The 23,260-nt window shown below is 36.7% G+C and overlaps 1 protein-coding gene across 1 annotated transcript in view; it reads right to left on the reverse strand.

The window, feature by feature from the left end:
* cables2b (Cdk5 and Abl enzyme substrate 2b) overlaps positions 1-23,260 on the reverse strand; it is a 36,763-nt gene that overhangs the window by 5,418 nt on the left and 8,085 nt on the right. The window contains exons 2-9 of the mRNA XM_067528568.1: positions 10,088-10,183; positions 6,577-6,654; positions 5,264-5,372; positions 4,980-5,148; positions 3,464-3,561; positions 1,703-1,809; positions 1,292-1,411; positions 77-161 (exon numbers count right to left, since the gene is read on the reverse strand). Coding sequence (XP_067384669.1) covers positions 77-161; positions 1,292-1,411; positions 1,703-1,809; positions 3,464-3,561; positions 4,980-5,148; positions 5,264-5,372; positions 6,577-6,654; positions 10,088-10,183 — 862 coding nt within the window. The remainder of the gene's footprint in view (positions 1-76; positions 162-1,291; positions 1,412-1,702; positions 1,810-3,463; positions 3,562-4,979; positions 5,149-5,263; positions 5,373-6,576; positions 6,655-10,087; positions 10,184-23,260) is intronic.

Genomic DNA, 23,260 nt, shown 5'->3' on the forward strand with positions numbered 1-23,260 from the left:
ACAATCTCCAGTATGTAACTGATGTTACTGTGTGTTTGGGTATGTGTGCATGCATGTCTGCATGTGTCAGACTTACATCTATGAGGTGTTTGACCTCCTGTTTCTTGAGGTCACTGCTGATCTTAGCAGCCAATAGGATGCAGGCGGCTGACACCAACTTCCTGTAAAACAGCAGTTTGAGTCTAAGGACATTCTTCTGCAACAAACATTCAATATGGCTTAATGCTACAGTTATAGCCTACAGAAGTATGTGCACTGTAAGGCATTTCAAGAACTAAACACGGACCACGAATGAAACGTTAAGAAAGCAAAAATTAAAGTCAGGACACAGGATTAAAAAACCAAAAACATACCTTGAAAAGAAGAAAACGTGAGTGTAAACGTGGTATGATTATTTTGTTTTATTATTTTGTAATTTGCACCTGATTTGATAGAAGTAAACACAGTGGATGGTTGTGCATAATCCCAACTGCATACTAACAGATATGGCCTGCTGCCATAAGAAGAAGAAACATTTAATAAGCAAAGACATTGTGTCAATAAAGCAATCACATTGTGCAATGCATATGTATAAAGCACTAAGAACTGCTCTTACAGAGTTCTTAGTGCACCAGCTCACTTTGCAGTTCTGTAAAACAGAGGTGCTGTAGGCACCGCAAAGGCACAGTTAATGGACTTACATTGGGCTGTAAATGGTTCCCAGTAAAATGAGTCTTTTACCATGAGGCCAGCAGGCTGTATCTCTGCATGTAATAATTAGTGAGGGGTTTGTGCTTTAGCTATGTGCAGTCCTACACAGTCAACACAGATCTTTGGCAGGCAGGCTAGACTCAGTACTGGCAGCCTGTGCTGGAAAAAGCCCCAGTACACTAGTTAGAGTACAATTTGGAAATGCCGGTACTGAGTACCAGTGCGTACGGGACCAACCCAAGCACTGATTGAAGTCTGGTTAAGCCAATCATTTAGTGGCTATCATTCTAAGTTTTGCATTCAGACTAAAAGACCTTTCCTTTATCTGAGTCTCCCTCAAACCTTTGGTATTTGTTTTAATATAAACTTTTCTTTTTGTCACACTCACATAAAACTTTGATTGCTCAAGAACACAGGTAATAGTTTTTTATAAATGTATTTCCAAAAAGCTAAATAAAATTGACTATAATGATAAAAAAGAAGCAAATTAGACGCATAAATGTTGTGGAACAATATAGAAGTGAATTGTGGCTTCTGTGCTATCAAGTAGAATTACAGAGATGAAATTCAGCTGTTAAATGAAGATTAGATGTTACTATACCTGTTGTGTTTATTCAGTCGGCCTTGAAGCACCAACTTCTCAAAGTAGACAAACGCCATTGCAACAGTGACTGGCTGCAGACCACATTCCTCCCCAACTACTCTCATCTCTCGCTTTAGACTGACACAAAAAAAGAGTGGGGCACAAAGTCAAAGAGCTGTTGAAATCTCAGTCCAAACCAAGGTTCAAACTAAATTCATTCTTTTGTTAAATTATATAAATTTGATTATGTTAGTTTTGGTGGCACATCATTTTTCAAGCGTACTAAGACTAACAGCTATGCATGACATATTATTAATGTGGAAAATATTTTCTGTATTTACAGCAAGTATGAATGTTCTGTTGCTATGAGAGTCCCAGTCACTATCCAGTTGTTTGAGGTACTTGGTCAGTAAAAGTTAAATACTTTACCTGCGGATTTTGCTTAGAGTTAGTTTAATGTGAGGAAACTTCTCCTTAAACGTCTCATTCATGTCTTTCTTCAGATCAGATGGTTTGACGTATTCTATAACTGTTGTCTTGAGGAGAGAAGAGAAAGACGTGAGGAGGTATTAAATCATAATAAAAAAAAACAACTAAAATTGTGAAAGTCCTAGAGTCCAAGACTGAAATGACTCCTCAATGTTTTGACATGAATATAGATGTTTGTGAATGTACCTCAGGAGAAAATATTTATTAATTATCTACTTCTTCACTCTGAGCACACACTGTCCACAATATAGACAGTCACGTCTATACAGTGTCTGTGTGCTTTTACTGATCGTTACATAATGTGTGTTCAGTTAAGTTGAATCTTGCATCACAAATGGTAAATGGTCTGCTTCTTATTCACACATTCACACTCACAATCACACACACTCATACACTGATGGGGGAGCTGCTATGCAGCTGGCCAACACTCACCAGGAGAAACTAAGTTGGGGTTAAATCATAATGGACACTTTGGACACTTTGACATGTGACCGGAAGAACTGGGGATTGAACCAAAAACTGTGAGATTGGTGGACAACCACTTTACATCCCTGTGCCACAGTCGCAGGAATACACATATATTAAAGACACAAATAATAAAGACCTGTGCAGTAAAAACAGTCAGGTATCAAATTTACCTCACAGTTCTTTATGTTCAATGATATATATACTGATTAGACATCTGCAATAAGCTCAAAACATAATCAATAAATAAGAAACTCAGATTTCCCTTTTGTCCCTTAGCCAGTTAATAACACCATTCAACATTTTTTGTATTGTGAACGTTTGTCATGTCATGTAGAGCATTTTGTATTACACTGTACTACAGCTTTTTAAGCAGTACAGGATTATCTGAAAAACTGCTGATCCACTGAAATGGAAACAACTACTATAACCTAACGTGGTAAAGTAAATGGTAAATGTTCTGCACTTATATAGTGCTTTTCTACCTATTGACACTCAAAGTGCTTTACACTGCTTCTCATTCACCCATTCACACTCACAATCACACACACACTCACACACTGATGGGGGAGCTACTATGCAGCTGGCCAACACTCACCGGGAGCAACTAAGTTGGGGTTCAGTGTCTTGCTCAGGGACACTTTGACATGTGACCAGAGGAACCGGGGATTGAACCAACAACTGTGAGATTGGTGGACAACTGCTCTACCTTCCTGCGCCACAGTCGCCCACAAAGTGGAGAAACAATTATACAGTGTGGTCTCATACTATCATCTTATTGTCCAGAAGTATCTGGCATGAGGTAAAAAATACAAAACAAAATATTTTAGCCTGGGATCTGTTCTTATTGTACTGTGGGAGCAGAGATTTTATTTCATTTGACCAATGCTTTATTTCAATGCAGTAAACCTGGGGAACACTTTGAAATATGGGCTGGGTAGGACTCTAAACATTGTGTCACAAAACGTGCATATATACTGATTGAATATCAAATGTCTCAATTAATGTGTATTAGTCATTTATATACACAGGTAGACTTCTGATAGATTAGCTTCAATGACAAAGTGCGTGAGTGTTTTCTACAATCTTCTATACATACTTTTTTTTTTACAGAACTGAAACCAAATCGGAGTCAGTCAAATGTCACAGTTAAAACTCACATGGTAAAAGGCTAATTCAGATTTGCACAAAAAGTATTGGTATTTGAACATATGAGGATGTTGAGTGCCTTCTTACCATGTAGGAGGCAAAGATTAGCACCCGCTTGTGTTTCCCACAAGGCCACTGGGGGTCACTGAGGAGGTTAGGATCGTAGTCTGTCACATCATCCACACCTAGATGCAGATGTACATATCAGTGAAATTAAAGATATAATGATCAAAAACAACTCTGGATTGTAAAAGAGTCAGATGTGAAAATCTGACTGAGCATCGGTCTGTGTAAATGCTGAATCAGCAGAGTAGTATAGTATATAAAATGTCAAGAAATAAAAGGTGGTTACTCTGTGTTTTTCTCAGTGTGACAGACATATGTGTTTCCAGAAAGTGATTAATGGTGGTTAAGGTTGATGGGTATGCAGTCATTTGGAGGGTGGATTAGCCAATGTGGATTAACATGGAAAATGAGTCAAGGCATTAATCGTAAATAACAATATTTATGTAAATAAAAATTACACTGATAAATAATAATCATTTATAACATGATTACTATTACATTTTATTGCTTTGACTTTTTTTCTTTTCAAGAGAAAAGGGAAAATCTATTTTGGTGAAAGAGTTGATCAGTAATTTTGGAAATGTTTCTTTATCCACAGACAAATTATAAGGCTTCTAATAATGAGCTTATGTGAGAGTAGTAGGCCAAAACAAACTTGAGCCTATATGATTTAAATTTGTATTTCACAGAAATGGGGTAAAAATTGTGATTAAGAATTTGGGTTATGTCAGGATTTAAAAACTCTTCCTTTTTGTTTCTGAATTCTAAGACTTTGATCAAGGATAGAAAAGGCTAAATGGATGGCTGCAACTGTAACTGCAAGTATTCTGAAAATACAGACGAATGTTAAGAGAGGAAGAGAAAATATAAGCCAGGATAGAGGGATGAAAAGATAAAAAGACAAAGGTTTTTAGGAGCTACACCAGAATGCCCTCTGCTTTATAATTAAAACACATTTACTGCATGTGTATGCACATCCTGTGTGTCAAATCCTTTATCTACAAATATACTTACAGTCCTGTATTAGCCTCTAAACCTCTTGCTCTATAATAGAACCTTTCATTAACACAACACAGCTGTATGAATATGCATGTGTGTTTATATAGTTACAAAACCCGTTAAACAGTGTATGTGTGTGTTAATGTGGGTCCTACAAGTAGGTTTGTATCTTTAGATGTTTTATTGTGTTTTTTTAGGCTTAGCTCTGAAAGATGCCAGATTTACATCTACAATATGCAGCAGATTTTATACTGGTATTTTGTGTTACAGAACCAATAATTTAGCTCAGAAAATCAGACAAATCAGTGTGATGTATTTAAATTTACCATGGAGACAGGACTACATCATGCACTCAGTGGTGCATGTGGTGAGCCCACCAGAGGCAGCTGGATTAATGTGAGCAGCCTCAAGCGGCCTGCTTCTCTCACTATCCTGAAGAAATATATTATGTATTCACAACAGATGTTTCCACAGTTTTCTATTGACGTCTTTTTTATATGATTATTTAGGCAGTATGTATGTATGTCTTGTGACTTACCTAAGTCCAGTCCCCCTGTGTTGTTCAGCTGGCTGGGTGGATAATTCCTGCCCGAGATGTTGTGTGTGCTCCTGGACATGGGGATCTGCAGCATTAGGTCACTGGTCGACAATGGCTTCTTTCTTACCAAAGCGTTAGTGGGATAAAGGAACTGGGCATATGACACAGACTAGGACAAAAAAAAAAAAGAAAGAGAAAATAATTATAGGATCTTAACACAAACCTTTTGTATTCATATCATGTGTGCAAGTCTGAATGTGTGTGAGGGGCCGTCTCATACCTACCCTGCCATAGGTGTCCAGATGGAAGCCCTCTAGCCCTGGCAACATCTCCAGGTTAGTGGAGATGTTTCCAGATGAGTGTCTCCTCCTGGGGTGGTTTAATGAAGGGTCACTAGCGAATGAAAGAGACATCAGTGTTCATATTGAATGTAGAACAGCTACTTCATGTTCCCCTAAAATTTCATTTGAGATACGACTTCATACTTTAAAACCCAGAAAAAAATGCATTCATCCATTATCTGTAAGCACTTGTGATCTTTTGACTCCAGGGTCACGCAGTGGCTGGAGCCCATCCACAGGATCATTTTATAAAATTGGATTGCTCTGTTGTTAATTGTTGTGACAAACGAATTCTTCACAACTTGAGAAAGATTGAAAAAATAAAAAGACATAGTCTTTTTTTAAAGATTTTTTCTCTAGCGTAAGAAATAGCAAAAATCTCCTAATCTAACAAAGCAAATAATAATAAATAATAAACATTACAGTTGATTAGTGTGTAATAATGGCTTTAAATGGGGAGTTATCTGATCTTGTAAGGACATATTTATGGTTCAGAAGTTTATACTTCTGAAGTTTTTACTGTCCAGCATTTTTTTGATCAGCGGTCCTGTGGAAACCTGGCAAGATCTAGTGTCTATAGTCAGTATGACAGGAGTAGCAGTTGCTGATGTGATGTAAAAGCCACAAATTCAACGTAAGGAAGGTCTAATTCATGTGTTTACAGCCAAAGTGTGTGTGTTTTGTTGCAAAACCAAATGACACAGCACCTTAAAATATTGCATAATACTTACCGACTGAGCCTGCAAGCATGCATAGCAGATACTTACTAGCACACATCTATGGTGGTAATACCAGATAACAGCCATTGAATGGGTTGATAACATCTAGAATGGGTGGTTTTGATGCCTACAGCATAAACCCTTTTCATTTTAATAACTTATTGACCTTTTTCTGTAGGTCTGCAAATACTATTATTACTAACATTGGCCACATTAAAAATGAAGGTCCGTTTCTCTGTATTTACATCTCATCTGTGTGTCTTATATTAGGAGGCCATCACAAGTGTTGATGTGATTATGTGTATCTGAAGGGAGATTTTGTGTGTTTACGTCTATGTGTGTGACAAGCCACTGGAGGCCTGAGGTCAAGTTGGGGGACTCTGATGCACATGGGAAAATCTCTCCCAACCTCACTCGTTCCCCCCTTTTCCTTCCTAACAAACAACCCTTTTCTCCACCCCTCTGTGGCCTCCTTGTAATATGTTCTCCAACTATTATTTTATCCTGCCTAAAAGCTCATTTCTGTACATTGATTACCTGAGGTAGAAGCTTTCTCCATACGGCAGAACAGAGAAGGCAGCACACAGAGACCTCTTTGCACAGATAAGCACGATCCTGAAACACACATAAACACATGCATCACTGCTCATGCTGGTACTTGTATTTGTCTACATAACTTTTTATAGGTCCAAGAAATTAAAAAAAGCCACTGTCAAAGTTGACAAGGTACCAACATTGCTATTAGAAACTGACAAAGAACTGGACAAAGTGTTGTTGGTTCCCATCTCAATCTTACCTCTTATATTTATATTATATTATATTATATTATATTTAAGTTTTATAACTGTCTGTAAAAATCTCACAATAACAAAGATGCCTTGGATGACTATCAAAAAAGGTCCTAATTGAAAACAGGGTTTAATGGAAAAATACCTTTTTATTGACAGGTTCACACAAAATAATATTGTTCTTACAATAAGTGAGACATCTTCTAACGCTTATTAATATTTTAGTAATAACATTGGCTAATAACATTGCAAACATTTTTTGGAAACCTGTTTTGCTTTTTGTCATTATGGCTTACTGTGTATAGATTAATTTTGTTAAATATGCAAAAAGTGAATGGTAAGTAATACTATAAGTATTCACTCTATAAAGATACAGCTTAACAGGGATGTTCTGATGGGCCACAGTATGCATGTGGTGTACGCCCAGGTGCTTTGTGTCTCAGGGTAAAGTGTTTACAGTCATTATCTTTGGCTCCATAGAGACTGGAAAATGATTCAGTGTGTAAAAACACAGTCTCAGATTTCAGTTAATTGTGTTTATAATTATTTTATTTTTCCTATGAACAGTAGACCTACGTGAGCCTGGGAGATAGCCCTCACTTAATCTAAACATTAAAAACACAGAAGGCCAAACACTGAACCCTTCAGCACTGAAGATGACCAGGAATATAGCACAAAATCAGTCCTGAGAATGACAGAGGGAACAGAGGCAGGAGTAAATATTTAGCTAAATCAAACTGAGATCCTAACCAGCTCTACAGTTAATCAAAATACTGGGAGACACCGTGTAAATCTATTCACAGTTATTCCTCCGTTACCATTTGAAGATAAAGACTTGTATAACACATTAAATAGTGTTCAACAACACAAATACAGCACAATAGTATATACTGCACTGTATACTATAGAAAACTAATGGAGACCTGTGTGGTTCTGAGTCAACTTCTAAGAAACACTAAATAGGTAATGCTGTAAAATAAAGGTAGGGAAAACTGTCTCACTGTGATTAAATAAAAATTATTGCTTAAATCTCAACACATCACACATCACATATTTTCCCTGCTGCATGCCCTCCTCTTTCAATGAGAGATTCTCTCACACACACAAAAAAAACTTGTTCCCCATAATGCATGGGAAAGTCAATAGCAGGAAGTTGCCAAGCAGATGTGACTCCATTGAGGATTCTGTCTCCTCCACACTTTAAATTTATTAGAACAAATTTCATAACAGTGGGAGCAAAATATTCCCTACAAAAATAGAATATATTCGTACTAACCCAGGGATAATAACTACTGTGCTACACATAGAGCAAACAGCAAATACAACAAACAAAGTAAAAAATCCAAAGACTGTTATTTTTAGGTTTACTCAATACCCAATCAGAAAAGAATGTGGCTGATCATTAAACTATGTCTAAGGTCTGTTATTCTTAACAGTGACCGCTGACTTTGTCTTGTTAACTTTAATATGGAAAGCTCATTATTGTAGATTTATATTAACATTCTTGCTGATTAATTGCAATTCTCCCATGAACAATTCAATATGAATTAATAAAATCTGGACATCTATCTTCTCTTCTCAGTGACATAAAATGTTGTTATGTGTTGTATCTGGATTAGTTAGGGCTGCACGGTTAGAAAAATGTCTACTTTGTGGAAAACTAGTTACTATAAAGTGCAGAAAAACAGTATTTTGACTTTAACTGTAAAGTAGATAACAGCTGACTATAGAACCCATCTTGAGTCATTGTGACTTTAATGGTTGTCTATGTGGACCCTTCAGCAGTTTACTGGACTGTTGTGATTAGCTGGCTGTGGCTACAGCAGATCTAGAGATGGGGATAGACAGAAGAAGAGTCTATACACTATTCTGAACATTAAATGTGTTTCTGAAGAACTATTATTTCTGACTACGAGACATGAAGCAATAGAAATCAAGTGCACAATGTGTAGATTCAATTTTAATCAGTCCGTCCTTGGTGGGGAGCGAATGATAGCTAACTAGCCAACAACTGTCTACAGACCTTAGAGTGATGTCTCATCAACACAAACACTGCAGATAAATGATGTCCTGCCAGTGCTCAAAGTGATCATTTAAGTAAATATGCTGTAGTTAGTTGGAAAACGTACTAGTAACAGTCCATGTCTGAGAAAGCATTTATTTACAATGTAATGTCATTTGCATTTGCTAAGGAAAATAAATTCTTGTTCCCCACATTTTTAACCAGAAAATACTTAGTTTAATCAGTTAACTGAACTTCACACAATTCTATATTGAAGAAAGCAACAGAGTTGCTCATTTGATGAAAGAAGGAAAGTGAAATTCCTAGATCTTTTGCTTAATGTGCTTAATGTAATATTGGTATTTATCTAATCATAAAATTAAACTGAATCAAACTGAATGTAAATAAACCAGTTCTGCACTGAGTTGAATTGGGAGTTCAGCTCCAATATCCAAGCCTAATGTTTGCAAGAGGTGTGTGTCTAAGCAATTATACATTGTTTATCCATAATGCACAACGAAGACACTGATATCATTGAGGTAAGTTCCACCAATTTCACCTACAGTAGTATTGGTATGACAAGGCTGATTCATTTGTGTTTTCTGTGCATGGAAAACCTCTGGGTTTAATATCAAAAGAATGTTGTGAGATGAAAGTTCAGAATATAAACTTTAATTTAATAGTATTTTAAACTCTTGATGGAGCTTTAAGAGCTTAACAGGAGCTACAGTATGTCCTTTTCTTTTAAAGCCACTCTCCTTTTGTGATAACATGGTGACTTGGCTGAACCTCAAACAACAGCTTTGCTGCTGTCAGCTAGACCCATTTTAAAATAATCATAGTGTACTGTTATCTGATGACTAGAACAAGAAGAACAAGAATAGCAGTGATTTCAGCATGTTGTACTCTCCCAATTTCATTTAGAAGATATTTCCTGTAACACACGTTTTGGGCACAAAAAACAACAACAAAAAGATCATTATTTTTTTATCTAGCAGGGTGAAAATCTTCATCCCAACTACAGGGTAATGACCAGACTCTCCTTTGTGTTCTGTAACTCTATATGCCATCAAACGCAGGGATCAACATGCTCTAAACACTGTCTGCACCAGGACAAAGATTTGGCTGCAGCAGTGGAATCATGAATCTGTGAAACTTTATACTTTAAGCATAATTGACCTTCAAGTCTTGTAGACAGGAGAAAATAATAGTTCTATTCTGTAAAATTGAGGATTAATATCACATAATCGTGTCTCACCTGCTACCTCTTGTGTCATACTGTTTCATGTTTTTAATGAAGTGGATCTTCTTAGGATGTCGAGGTCTAGGAGAACCACCAGAAAGGTTTCGAGTCCTGCAGATAGACAAAGACAGAGACAGACAAAATAATGGGGTATTGTTCTCAGTTCATTGAATCATGAATAAAGATGTTAGAGGATAGAAGATACCTAAAACTAAGCCTGAACCAAATAGAAGAAACTAGTATCAAGTAAAGCAACAAAAACCCAGCATAGAACTCCTCTTTCTAATTATTGATCCTAAAATAACATGTTAATAAAAATAAATATACATACATACATACATTCCCCCACTTGTGAAAAATAATTACAGAAAAGTATCTTTTGGGTGGGATTAAAACATTTAATCCTTCACATGATAAAAATGTTATGTTTAGCATTTCTTTTTTTCCAGGTTGTACCAAAACCTGATGATTTGTGACACCACAGCTGAACGTCTGTTTGCGTGTATGTATCTGTTTTCCCATCTGCTGAAGGTCAGGTTGTGTTACTGTACTGATCTTGTGTATTATAACAACAGACCTTCACAAGCAGGCCAAAGAGCTCAGCTCACTGACATCACAGCCATTACATAACATCACTGACATCAGCATGAGTCTCTGTCTTTCTCTCAGAAACACACACACATACACACACAATAGAATTGCATGTTATGCACATGCATAATCTCGTGGCACATACATATAGAAGGGATTCTTCACACTGTCCTCATTTTCAGACATGCAGACATTGAGAAACTTGAACAAAATGAAATGTAATACATTATAGATATGTTTACTTTAATAAAGACAGCAGTGTTACTCAACACAACTTGATCATGAAAACAAAAGACTTAATGGTTTGTATCTATTTTTACTTGTATAAATGGAAAAGAGGTCTATAAATAAATGTAGTTACCATAATATTTTATATTAAAACAAGCTGCTGAGAAACTGTCAGCTGGGAACAAACACACACACACACACACACACACACACACTCACTCTCTCCTGCCGTCTCTCTCATGAAGGCTCTTGCTCTATTTTTTAAATATGCTGCAAAATAGGAGTTTGAGCATACGTTTACGTTTTAAGGTTACATTTAAAAACGTAACCTTTTTACTAGCAGGGACCACTTCAGCACATGGTTTAAAATTATGGTAGTTTAAGGTACCACACTCAGTGTTTTTCTGCTACATTGTATAGGCATGATTGGACATGATTTTGATACATACTTGGTTTTCTACTGCAGATACAATACCTCCTTAAGGTAAGTGGTCATCACAGAAAATCATAGAAAAATTGCAAAATACTGCACATCTGCATTGCCACACGTGATACTGAAAAAAAGAAAAAGAAAAAGGGACTATCCACAATTATTGCCTGATTGAACCCCCCCCCCCACCAAAAAAGAGTAAACTCTGGTACCATAAGGTGGAAAATAATCCAGACGGAGCTAGACCAAGCTAGTGTCAGTGGTAATGTGAAGCTCAGCAGTGTATCAAGACTTTTCATTTGAAATAACAGAAACTAGTTTTGCAAACTTTATGTTCCTTGGTCTTAAACACACACAGTGACAACAGTCCTGATTCTCAGTGTGAGCATTCTCTGAAACACGTAAGAGTTACTTAAAGCCAAATGTCCCAATGGAAACCAAGCCTCTATTCAAACGCCACATCCTATAGATGCATTAATACACTGAGCATAACAAACAGTACATATCACAAAATGACAACAGTGTCAGTTGGATATGAATAAAAGTAATAATCACAGAGACAGTATAGAGAGACTCAGTTGTCACTTATCCAGTATTATAATTGTGATGAATGCATTTCTGTTGATTAGATCTTTGGTTAATACTGCACAGTGATTGTATACATCACTGTCGACAGCTGTTGGCAGTGGAAGCATTGTGGAGTTGACCTATTATTAATACATTTTACAAGGCAAGAAAAACAAATCAGTTAGGAATCTATATATTTTTGATTTAGGAATAACCAGAAGGAAGTAGAGGTGTCATCTACCAATCTCACCGTTGTTGGTTCAATCCCTGGCTCCTACGGTCACACGCCTTTTCCAGTTTAAGGGTAATAGCTTACAGACATGTCTCATAAAACATTATTAGAAAGTTGAAACTATTCAAAGCTACGGTACATCAGAGATGTGATTCATCATGTTACTGACCCCTCGCAGTCCTAACTTGTCTATCTTTAGGGCTCTGATCCACTGGTAGTTACATGATGGAATCTTCTCAGAATTCAGCATAATTCCAGAATATTGTGGAATGTTTCTATAGTATGTTAATAGAAAGAGCCCACTGTCCACTGACCCTGATTATTACAATTGTGGTGGGAATGTAGTCACACATGATTGATCCTTATTACAGCAAAAAAACAACTATTTTGCTGAGGTTCCTTTGAGCAGGTCACCTCTGCATCTAACCTCTGTTTAAATAGAGTAATATGCATGTTTACTAAAGGAAAATAAAACACCAAATTGTAATTTATAATTGCTATTCTAAACACAAGGAAGGTTTTCAAAATTTTAAAAATAATTGTGTGAAAACAAGCAGAATATAACATAACCTAAATAGAATACAGTCTAAAATTGTGATTTGTACTAAATGATATTAATGTTTGATAATTCATCATTCTAATGAGGTAATATGGCTGAATTATGAGCAGTTAACACTGATCTCATAAATGACAGACAACTTAATGTGTTTGGGTGTATCACAAACCCACACACCCAGTTATGATTATAAAGGTCTTCAGCAGAAGTGTGACTGACATTTAACAGGATGCTATAAACAGCCTTGTTAGTTTATCTATGTTTTTCTCAACTTAGAAGGCTTCTTAGAGGAAAATACTGGAGTCGTGAGTATTAATAATATCTAAATAGGAATGAACCCTCCCAGTCTTTTCAAATCCGTCGTCGTATCTGAGCTGTAGATCGGTACACTCATTTTCACAACAGTCTGACCATCAATAATATCTAAATAAGACTAAAACCCTTGCATCCTTCTAATTTTTTCTCAGTATCTAAGCAGGAGATCAGTGCACCCATTATAAAAACAGTCTGACTAGTGGTCCATTTCCATGAGAACCAGCTTGCTTCATCTCTCTGAGATGTTGTGGAAAGTTTCTGCTGCGTGGGAATGGAAAAATCCTGTGTGCGGTTTCCTTTACTCCAGAAGATAAGGATGATGGTGATATGAGCAATAACAATACAGACACTTACTGTAGACTTGTATGAAAAGCTGCATATTTACTGCTTACATTTACTGCCACATTATGAGGAGACTCTGAAGACTAAGCACGCAACCTTTACTGCGTGAGTTAGTCTACTGTACCACTCCTCCATTATTTACCACGAAAACTGCTTTCAAGTTTAAACCCTAAGTGATATTTGACCGTAAATTAGATGTACTATTCAGATAACCTACTTTTAGAATTTGTAACATGATTGTTTAAATGATTTGATCTCTGTATAATAGATCAACCAGCAAAAACACAGCAGCAAAGCTTCTCTCCATTACACACATTATAGCCCCTTTCTCTGCATCAAAATAACAGTTAAGAAGAAAATGTATGGAACATAAACATGGCATTGACATGACATTTCATCTCTTATCACAGTGGGCCTGAATCTGCATGCAAATTTCAAATGTTGAGACCTGTTCTGAGAATTGTGTAATACTTTGTGGCACTGCATGACATGGTGTTCTTGCAATACATGAATGAAAATAATGCGCAAGAATAAACATAGAAAATGTGGCAAGTAGAAGATGAAGCAAGAATAAGAAAAACAGAACATGACTAAGTAAGAGATCAAACAAGGGTAAATGTATCAGACTGAAAAGTACTTGTTGAAGAAATCTAAGAGGTAAGGAGAGAAGATGGTGGTCTTGCTGTTCTTTGTTTTGTTGTGTTTGCTTAATGTGTGGTTGTGTTAGTGAAGGTTAAGCTTTTGATCACCCACACATTGACAGATTTTTGGCAAATGTGGAAATGTGGCAACACACTAAAAGGACACTGGTTATAATTTGTTGTCTTGCATTGGTTACTGCAAAAATATAGCTTAAGAAACCTGCAGTATTAGCGGAATTTCGATCACTAACACACTAAAACAAATATTATTGAATTACTACGTATGTATATGAAATGTGCTTTTGACTAACAAAAAAGGCAATAACTAAAAAGTGTTTTATTGTTGTGCAGTATAAATCTTTAGAAGCCATTGGAGCCATTGTAGATTAGATATTTCTCACCAATTTGTCTCCTTCACCATAAACATCTGAGGTGCCCCACAAATAATATTAATATAATTTCAACTGTATAAATAGCATACTCTCCTTAACAGCTAGACTCTACATTCCAGCATTCTGCTATTTAGGAAACTGAAAATTAGAGTATGGATTTTTGAATGAATAGATTTGGTCTATGATTCAGACACTGAGGCTGTGAAAAAGTCACTTCTGATGCCATTTATACCACATAAAGCAGTGTACAAAAGTTATTACCACTGCACTTATTAGTTACAATGACATCGTAAGTGACAGGTACGTAGGTAAATAAGTATTCAATCTGTCTCACTTTCAGCAGATAAGAAGTACTAAAATATCCTTCAAAAAACATTAGCAAAAATGGGTTAAGGTTACAGCTTTTGCAAAACCATTTTGTTTGAATGCTTTTTAACTAAGGCAAAAGAATGCTAAGGGTCAAGTATTGCCACCGGTCCTTTACAGCAGATATGTTAAGTTAAAATAAAATTAATTATTTAAATCAGTGCCTACACCTTCAGTCGGCATCGGACCACATCTTTATTTTGTTAGTTTAGGTAGATGGTTCCTGCTTTTGTTTTTTAAATGCTCACCTTGGTAGGGTGTACAGCATTTTATCAGTGCAGCATCTTACCAGGAACTCTGGTTTAGATCAACACTACCTAATTTATGGTAAATATTAAAGAGCACCCACTGCATGTTGACTTGCAGTATGATGTAGATTCAAACTGAAAAGACCTTTAACTTCATAATTCTATTAAATCACACAAAGTGACTGTGCAAGTCTAGGCCAAGAAACAGCTGCAGACCTGTTTTTGGGAAATGTATGGATGGATTTGTCTGGGACAGAGTTATTATATTTAGTTTGCAAACATCATCAGAGTATTGCTAATAATAGCTGCTGTTGTTTTAGCTTAAAATAAACCCTCTAGGCTTAAAATAACATAACACTGTGCCTGTACTCTGTACTGTTTGGACTGACTTTGTTTTTTTAGTCTGTCTCTTCTTATACTTCTCTTCTGTTTTGCTATCTAACTTGCAAATGTTGCTCAATCAGACTTTCATGATAGCCTAAAAGATGTTGAGACTACTCCTCTTACAGAACAAAACCCCAAAACTATTAAATGTGGATTATTAAAAATCAGATCTCTGTCTTCTAAATCTCTGTTAGTAAATGACTTAATAAGCGATAATCAATTCGATTTATTTTGTCTCACTGAAACTTGGTTGCAGCAGGAAGAATATGTCAGTTTAAATGAGTCAACCCCCCCAAGTCATATTAATTATCATGTTCCTAGAAGCACAGGCCGAGGTGGAGGAGTTGCAGCAATCTTCCATTCTAGCTTATCAATAATTCCTAGACCTAAACATAGTTATAACTCATTTGAGAGCCTTACTCTTAGCCTTTCACACCCAAACTGGAAAACTCAAAAACCACTATTATTTGTTATCGTGTACCGTCCTCCAGTCCCTTATTCAGAGTTTTTGATTGAATTTTCTGATTTTCTATTTAGTGCTTAGTACAGACAAAGTCATTATAGTGGGTGACTTTAACATTCATGTAGATGCTGACAGTAACTGCCTGAGCACTGCGTTTAATTCATTATTAGATTCAATTGTTTTTGCCAAAATGTACCCAATCACTGTTTTAGTCACTCGTTAGACCTTGTCTTTAAAACAGGCAACACAAAAGTTAGAAAGGAGGTGGTGTTTCAGAAATTTAGAAGAATCTCATTAAGCCTGGAAAAACAGTTTTAAATTGTACAAAAAAAGCTCTCTCATTAATAGAAGAAAAAAAGAAAACCCCTGGTTTATTTTCAGCACTGTATCCAGGCTGACTAAGAGCCATAGTTCTGTTGAGCCTAGTTTTCCCTTAACTCTGAGCAGCAATGACTTCATGACTTTCGTTATGAATAAAATTGTAGCTATTAGAAAAAGAATTCACCAGATCCTCCCCCCAAATATTACAGATAGATCTTCACTTACAACAGTGTTAGAATTATCAATAAGGCCCCAATCCCTCTGCTTTTTACCGATATAACTTGCTGAGCTAACTTCAATTATTACCTCATCTAAACTAACAACCTGTCTGCTAGTTTAGATGAGGTAATAATTGTAATAATAACCTTTAATAAAAATCTCAGAAATATAATGTCTTACCACATCATTACTCTAGATGGCATAAGTCTGGCCTCCAGTACTATTGCAAGGAACCTTGGAGTTATTTTTGACCAGGATTTGTCCTTTACCTCACATATAAAACAAATCTCTAGAACAGCCTTCTTCCACCTACGGAACATTGTCAAAATTAGGAGCATTCTGTCTCAAAGTGATGCTGAAACACTGGTCCATGCATTTGTTACCTCTAGGTTGGACTACTGTAATTCCCTACTTTCAGGATGCCCCAGTAACTCCCTAAAGAGCCTGCAATTAATCCAAAATGCTGCAGCAAGAGTGCTGACTGGAACTAGCAAGAGAGATCATATTTCAGCTTCACTAGCTTCTCTCCATTGGCTTCCCATTAAATGTAGAATAGAATTTAAAACCCTGCTTGTTACATATAAAGCTCTGAATGGTCAGGCTCCATCATTTATAGAAGACCTCATAGCACCATATCATCCCAGTAGACCACTTCGTTCTCAGAATGCAGGCCTACTTGTGCTACCCAGAATTTCCAAAGGTAGAATGGTAGGCAGAGCCTTTAGCTATCAAGCTCCTCTCCTGTGTACCCAGCTCCCAGTTTAGATTCAGGACGCAGACACACTCTCTACTTTTAAGTCTAGGCTTAAAACCTTCCTCTACAATAAAGCTTATAGTTAGTTATAGTCATGCTGCTATAGGCTTAGACTGTTGGGGGACCCAACCCCCAATGCACTGAGCTCCTTTCCTCCTCTTGACCATCTCTCCTCTCCTCTCACCTCACAAGTTAAGACTACTGCTCATACTGAACCAAAACCCAAAACTTTCAAATGTGGATTATTAAATATCAGATCTCTCTCTTCTAAATCTCTGTTAGTAAATGACTTGATAAATGATCATCAAATCGATTTATTTTGTCTCACTGAAACCTGGTTGCAGCAGGAAGAATATGTCAGTTTAAATGAGTCAACCCCCCAAAGTCATATTAATTATCATGTTCCTAGAAGCACAGGCCGAGGTGGAGGAGTAGCAGCAATATTTCACTCTAGCTTATCAATAATTCCTAGACCTAAACATAGTTATAACTCATTTGAGAGCCTTACTCTTAGCCTTTCACACGCAAACTGGAAAACTCAAAAACCACTATTATTTGTTATCGTGTACCGTCCTCCAGTCCCTTATTCAGAGTTTTTGATTGAATTTTCTGATTTTCTATTTAGTGCTTAGTACAGACAAAGTCATTATAGTGGGTGACTTTAACATTCATGTAGATGCTGACAGTAACTGCCTGAGCACTGCTTTTAATTCATTATTAGATTCAATTGGTTTTTCCCAAAATGTAAATAAACCCACTCATTGTTTTAGTCACACCTTGGACCTTGTACTTACATATGGCATTGAAACTGATAATTTAATAGTATTTCCTCATAATTCTCTTCTGTCTGACCATTTTCTAATAACATTTGAATTTACAATAACCGACTATACAGCAGTTAGGAAAAAAATCCACTACAGCAGATGTTTATCTGAAAATGCTGTGAATACATTTAAAGAAATTATTTCTTCATCTTTTTCACCACCATGTGTCAATACTATGGTGAGTAGCCATCTTACTCCTGTGCAAATTGATTATTTAGTTGACGATTCCGCCGCCTCACTGCGTAGGATACTAGATACAGTTGCCCCTCTAAAAAAGAAGGCAGTGAATCAGAGGAGCCGACCTCCATGGTACAATTCACAAATGCACAGCTTAAAACAGGCAACACGAAAGTTAGAGAGGAAGTGGCGTTCCACTAATTTAGAACAATCCCGGTTAGCCTGGAAAAACAGTTTAAAAACATACAAAAAAGCTCTCCGTGATGCCAGAACAGCATATTATTCCGCATTAATAGAGGAAAACAAGAACAACCCCCGGTTTCTGTTCAGCACTGTAGCCAGGCTGACTAAGAGCTATAGTTCTGTTGAGCCTAGTATTCCCTTAACTTTGAGCAGCAATGACTTTATGACTTTCTTTACTAGTAAAATTGTAGCCATTAGGGAAAAGATTCACCAGATCCTCCCTACAAATATTACGGCTAAATCTTCATGTACAACAGCTATAGAATCCTCAATAAGGCCCCAATCCATCTTAGACTGCTTTACACTCATAGATCTCACTGAGCTAAGTTCAACTATCGCCTCCTCAAAACTAACAACATGTCTTTTAGACCCTGTTCCAACCAAATTGCTTAAAGCTGTTCTACCTTTAATAGACACTTTCATATTAGATTTGATTAACCTATCTTTAGAAACTGGCTATGTACCAAAGGCCTATAAAGTTGCTGTAATCAAACATCATTACTTAAAAAACCTTGTCTTGATCCAGGTGATTTAGCCAACTATAGACCAATATCAAATCTCCCGTTTATTTCTAAAATCCTGGAAAAAGTAGTTGCAAAACAATTGTGTGATCACCTTTACAGGAATAATTTGTATGAAGACTTTCAGTCAGGATATAGAGCTCATCACAGTACAGAAACAGCACTGGTAAAAGTCTCCAATGAGCTTCTCCTGGCTTCAGATAATGGACTTGTGTCTGCACTCGTCTTACTAGACCTTAGTGCCGCATTTGACACCATTGACCACAACATTTTATTACAGAGACTAGAACATGGATTTGGTATTAAAGGAACCACATTACATTGGTTTAAATCTTATCTCTCAGACAGATTCCAACTTGTTCATGTTAATGATGACTCTTCTTTATGCACCAAAGTCAGCTATGGAGTTCCACAGGGCTCTGTGTTAGGACCAATACTTTTTAATCTGTACATGTCACCTTTAGGCAAAATTATTAGGAAACATTCCATAAACTTCCACTGCTATGCAGATGATACCCAGCTTTATTTATCTGTGAAACCAGAAGATACTAACCAATTAGTCAAACTTGAAGCATGTCTAAAAGACATAAAGACCTGGATGTCCTACAATTTCCTACTTCTAAATTCAGACAAAACTGAAATCATCCTCTTTGGGCCTAAAAACATGAGAAATATGCTGTCTAACAATATAGTTACTTTAGATGACATAACTTTGGCCTCTAGTACTACGGTGAGGAACCTTGGAGTTATCTTTGACCAAGATTTGGCGTTTACGTCACATATAAGACAAATCTCTAGAACAGCCTTCTTCCACCTACGGAACATTGCTAAAATTAGAAGCATCCTGCCTCAAAGTGATGCCGAAAAACTGGTCCATGCGTTTGTTACTTCTAGGTTGGACTACTGTAATTCCCTACTTCTGGGGTGTCCTAATAACTCTCTAAAAAGCCTTCAATTAATCCAAAATGCTGCAGCAAGAGTGCAGACTGGATTAGGAAAGAGAGATCATATTTCACCTTCACTAGCTTCTCTTCACTGGCTTCCCATAAAATTTAGAATAGAGTTCAAAACCCTGCTTCTTACATACAAAGCTCTTAATGGTCAAGCTCCATCATATTTAAAAGATCTCATAGTCCTGTATCGCCCGATTAGACCACTTCGATCCCAAAATACTGGCCTACTTGTGGTTCCCAGAGTTTGCAAAAGTAGAGTGGGAGGCAGAGCCTTTAGCTATCAAGCTCCTCTCCTGTGGAACCAGCTTCCAATCCAAATTCGGGGAGCAGACACCCTCTCTACTTTTAAGACTAGGCTTAAAACTTTCCTTTTTGATAAAGCTTATACTTAATAATCCTCACTCAACCCTAACTAGCTTTTCTCTATACATTTATTTGTCACCACTGTATGCCATTAATTCTGTGTCCTACAACCTGTACAATGCTTTGTTGTTGCTTTTTTTTGTTGTTGTTGCTTTTTGTTGTTGCTTTTCGTTGCTCTTTTCTTTTCTTTCTCCACTTTCCACTCACCCCAACCGGTCAAGGCAGATGGCCGCCCACCCTGAGCCTGGTTCTGCTGGAGGTTTCTCCCATTAAAGGGAGTTTTTCCTCTCCACTGTTGCCTAGGTCTTGCTCAAGGGGGATTTGTTGGGTTACTTCTACATACTTGTGTAGTCTGGACTTTATTCTGTAAAGTGCCTTGAGATGACTTTGTTGTAAATTGGCGCTATATAAATAAAGTTGAATTGAATTGAATTGAATTGTCACCACTGTATGACATGAACTTTTCTTTTCTCTCTTCACTTTCCACTCACCCCAACCGGTCAAGGCAGGTGGTCGCCCACCCTGAGCTTGGTTCTGCTAGGTCTCTTCCGTTAAAGAGAGTTTTTCTTCTCCACTGTTGCCTAGGGGGAATTCTTGGGTTCTCTCAATACATCTTTATAATCTTGACTTTATTCTGTAAAGTGCCTTGAGATGACTTTGTTGTGAATTGGCAGTAAATAAATAAAGTTGTATTGAATTGAACTTTCAACTGAACACACAAACGCAGAGGTTTATATAATTTCTAATTGTGGGTCATAGAATTAGTTATAGTTACTTTGAGAAACTGACTCATAAATGAACTCCTACGTAGGCCATTTTCAAATCTATATTCCATTTACTCTTGTTCGAACTAGTGGAGCCAGTTTATTAACCTAGCATAATTTCCCTTTTGTTTGGTTTCCTTTAAAACAGAAAAATCTAAGCAAATCACAGTGAACCAAAGTGCATCACAAGTCACATCTCCATCTCAAACATGGTATTAAGATGCATCTTATCTTTATCCGCATTTATACTTCTTCATCACCAGGGGTTTCGATAAAATTTGATGTTAAATTTTAATTATCTAGACAAAGAATGCTGCATGAAAATTTAAAATCCAGCAGGAAAAAGTTATACAGTGTGTTGCACAAAAGAAAACGACTTAGAAGGCTGAAAAGTAGCTATTATCTCCTCATACTAGCACAGTGCTACTTTTTACTATGACAATTGTCCTTCATCTCGCCTTTTTCAGAAATATTTTATTTTATACTCTTATTCTAAAATTATGACTTTATGACAGCTGTCGTATTTTGTACAAAAGCTATATTTAAATCTAGCAGATAGGATCCTTTTATTACAGCTGTCCTTATACCTTACAATCATGCCAAAAATACAAATGTCTTTTTCATGTGCTATGAAAAACCTATTCCTGCTCTAAGACCTGCTGCATCCTGATCCACTCTGGTTGTTTGAGTTGACAGCTGCTTCGTCCTCTTATACAGCTTCCACTGATCAGAGGAAGAGGGGTTCTGTCAGTCAGCCAGTAGTATCATGTGTAAACTTAGGACTAGGTGGTATATTGAATTTATTCAATTATTCTGGGTATTTGCAACCTATTGCACAGGTTGCAAAATGTCTGTCATGAAATTCCAGTAATTATGACATAACAACAGGTCTGCTTTCATGTCCAGTCTTTATTTATATAATCTAACCTGTGATATTAATAGTATGTTGAGTTTAGCTTCTGGTCCTACAGATAGGTCTTTGGGATAACCCTTTCTGTGTATTGGGATTGTATTGTTTTCTCATCCATTCAATTGGTTTTCCCGTGTTGGTCATTAAAAGCCACCTGAATATTAATGATTATGCTCAGCTGTTTATCCATCTTAAGAAATCCAAGTTATACAACACCATGTGTGCTTTCCTTCCTTTTTACCCGCTACATGTCAACTACATAATCCAGCTGCTGTGTTCTAATCTAGTTTAGTCTGACCTAAAGTACACGTTCTGGGTCCCACTTTCTGAAACTTGTCAACCTCTATAATGGATGAATTAATAAGAGCCGCGGTCTATACATTCACATCTTTTTTCAGTCAGACATCATTGAGAAAGAAAAACAAATATATTTAAAATAATTTCAGTAAAACAATTTTTTATGAGCATAGTAAGCACATACAGCTATTGCAATTGTTATTCTATCTGAAATTTTAATTCAATTTTAATTCATTCTAAATGATAATAATAACGTAATACCTTTGGACCTCTATTGAACTGATGACAGTAAACAAGTTTGCACCGAGAAGCAGTATTATCACTGGGGTGATACGACATCACTTAACTGTGGATCAGTCTTATTTTTACCATCAGAAGAGTAGGAGCATCTAAGAATTTACAATCATTCTAATGTGTTCCTGAAAACATTTTCCTTCTCAGCTTCACCACTGAAATTCAGACATGTGGTTTGATAAATCACTGTAACAGTGACCTACAGTAGGATCCAGATTGTAAAATAAGAAGAGACTTGAAAAAGAATCGTTCTCTTACAGTCATTCTGTAACTCTCCTTCAGTGTGTGAGTCACACGCGCACACACTCACAGCTTTACTTAAATACCCCCAAACTAAAGCCCCCCAACCACACACACAGCTTTACTTAAATACCCCCAAACTAAAGCCCCCCAACCACACACACAGCTTTACTTAAATACCCCCAAACTAAAGCCCCCCAACCACACACACACACATACACACACACACAGTAGGCCTGCTGCGTGTCCTATATCACCAGACTGACAACGTCCGCCTGATTCTCCTTCCGCCTGACTTTTCCAAAACACTCATCCCTGATTTTTAATGCTTTCATGCCTCCTGCCCATTTCTTTGTATTTATTGGTAATCTTTGGTAAAAAAAATAAACATATAAATAAAAATAAAAATATAACTAAAAGTTTACTGTAAAAAGTGAACTGTTTTTTCTTCTCTCTCCTTAAATTTCTCCAGTGTGCCAGTCTAGCAGTAACACTGAGTGTGAACAGAGCATCATTTGACAGGGAAATTCACACCCTAGGTCCAGTATGTATC

Source organism: Channa argus, chromosome 13 (genome assembly GCF_033026475.1).
Source record: "Channa argus isolate prfri chromosome 13, Channa argus male v1.0, whole genome shotgun sequence".
In the NCBI taxonomy this organism is placed as follows: domain Eukaryota; kingdom Metazoa; phylum Chordata; class Actinopteri; order Anabantiformes; family Channidae; genus Channa; species Channa argus.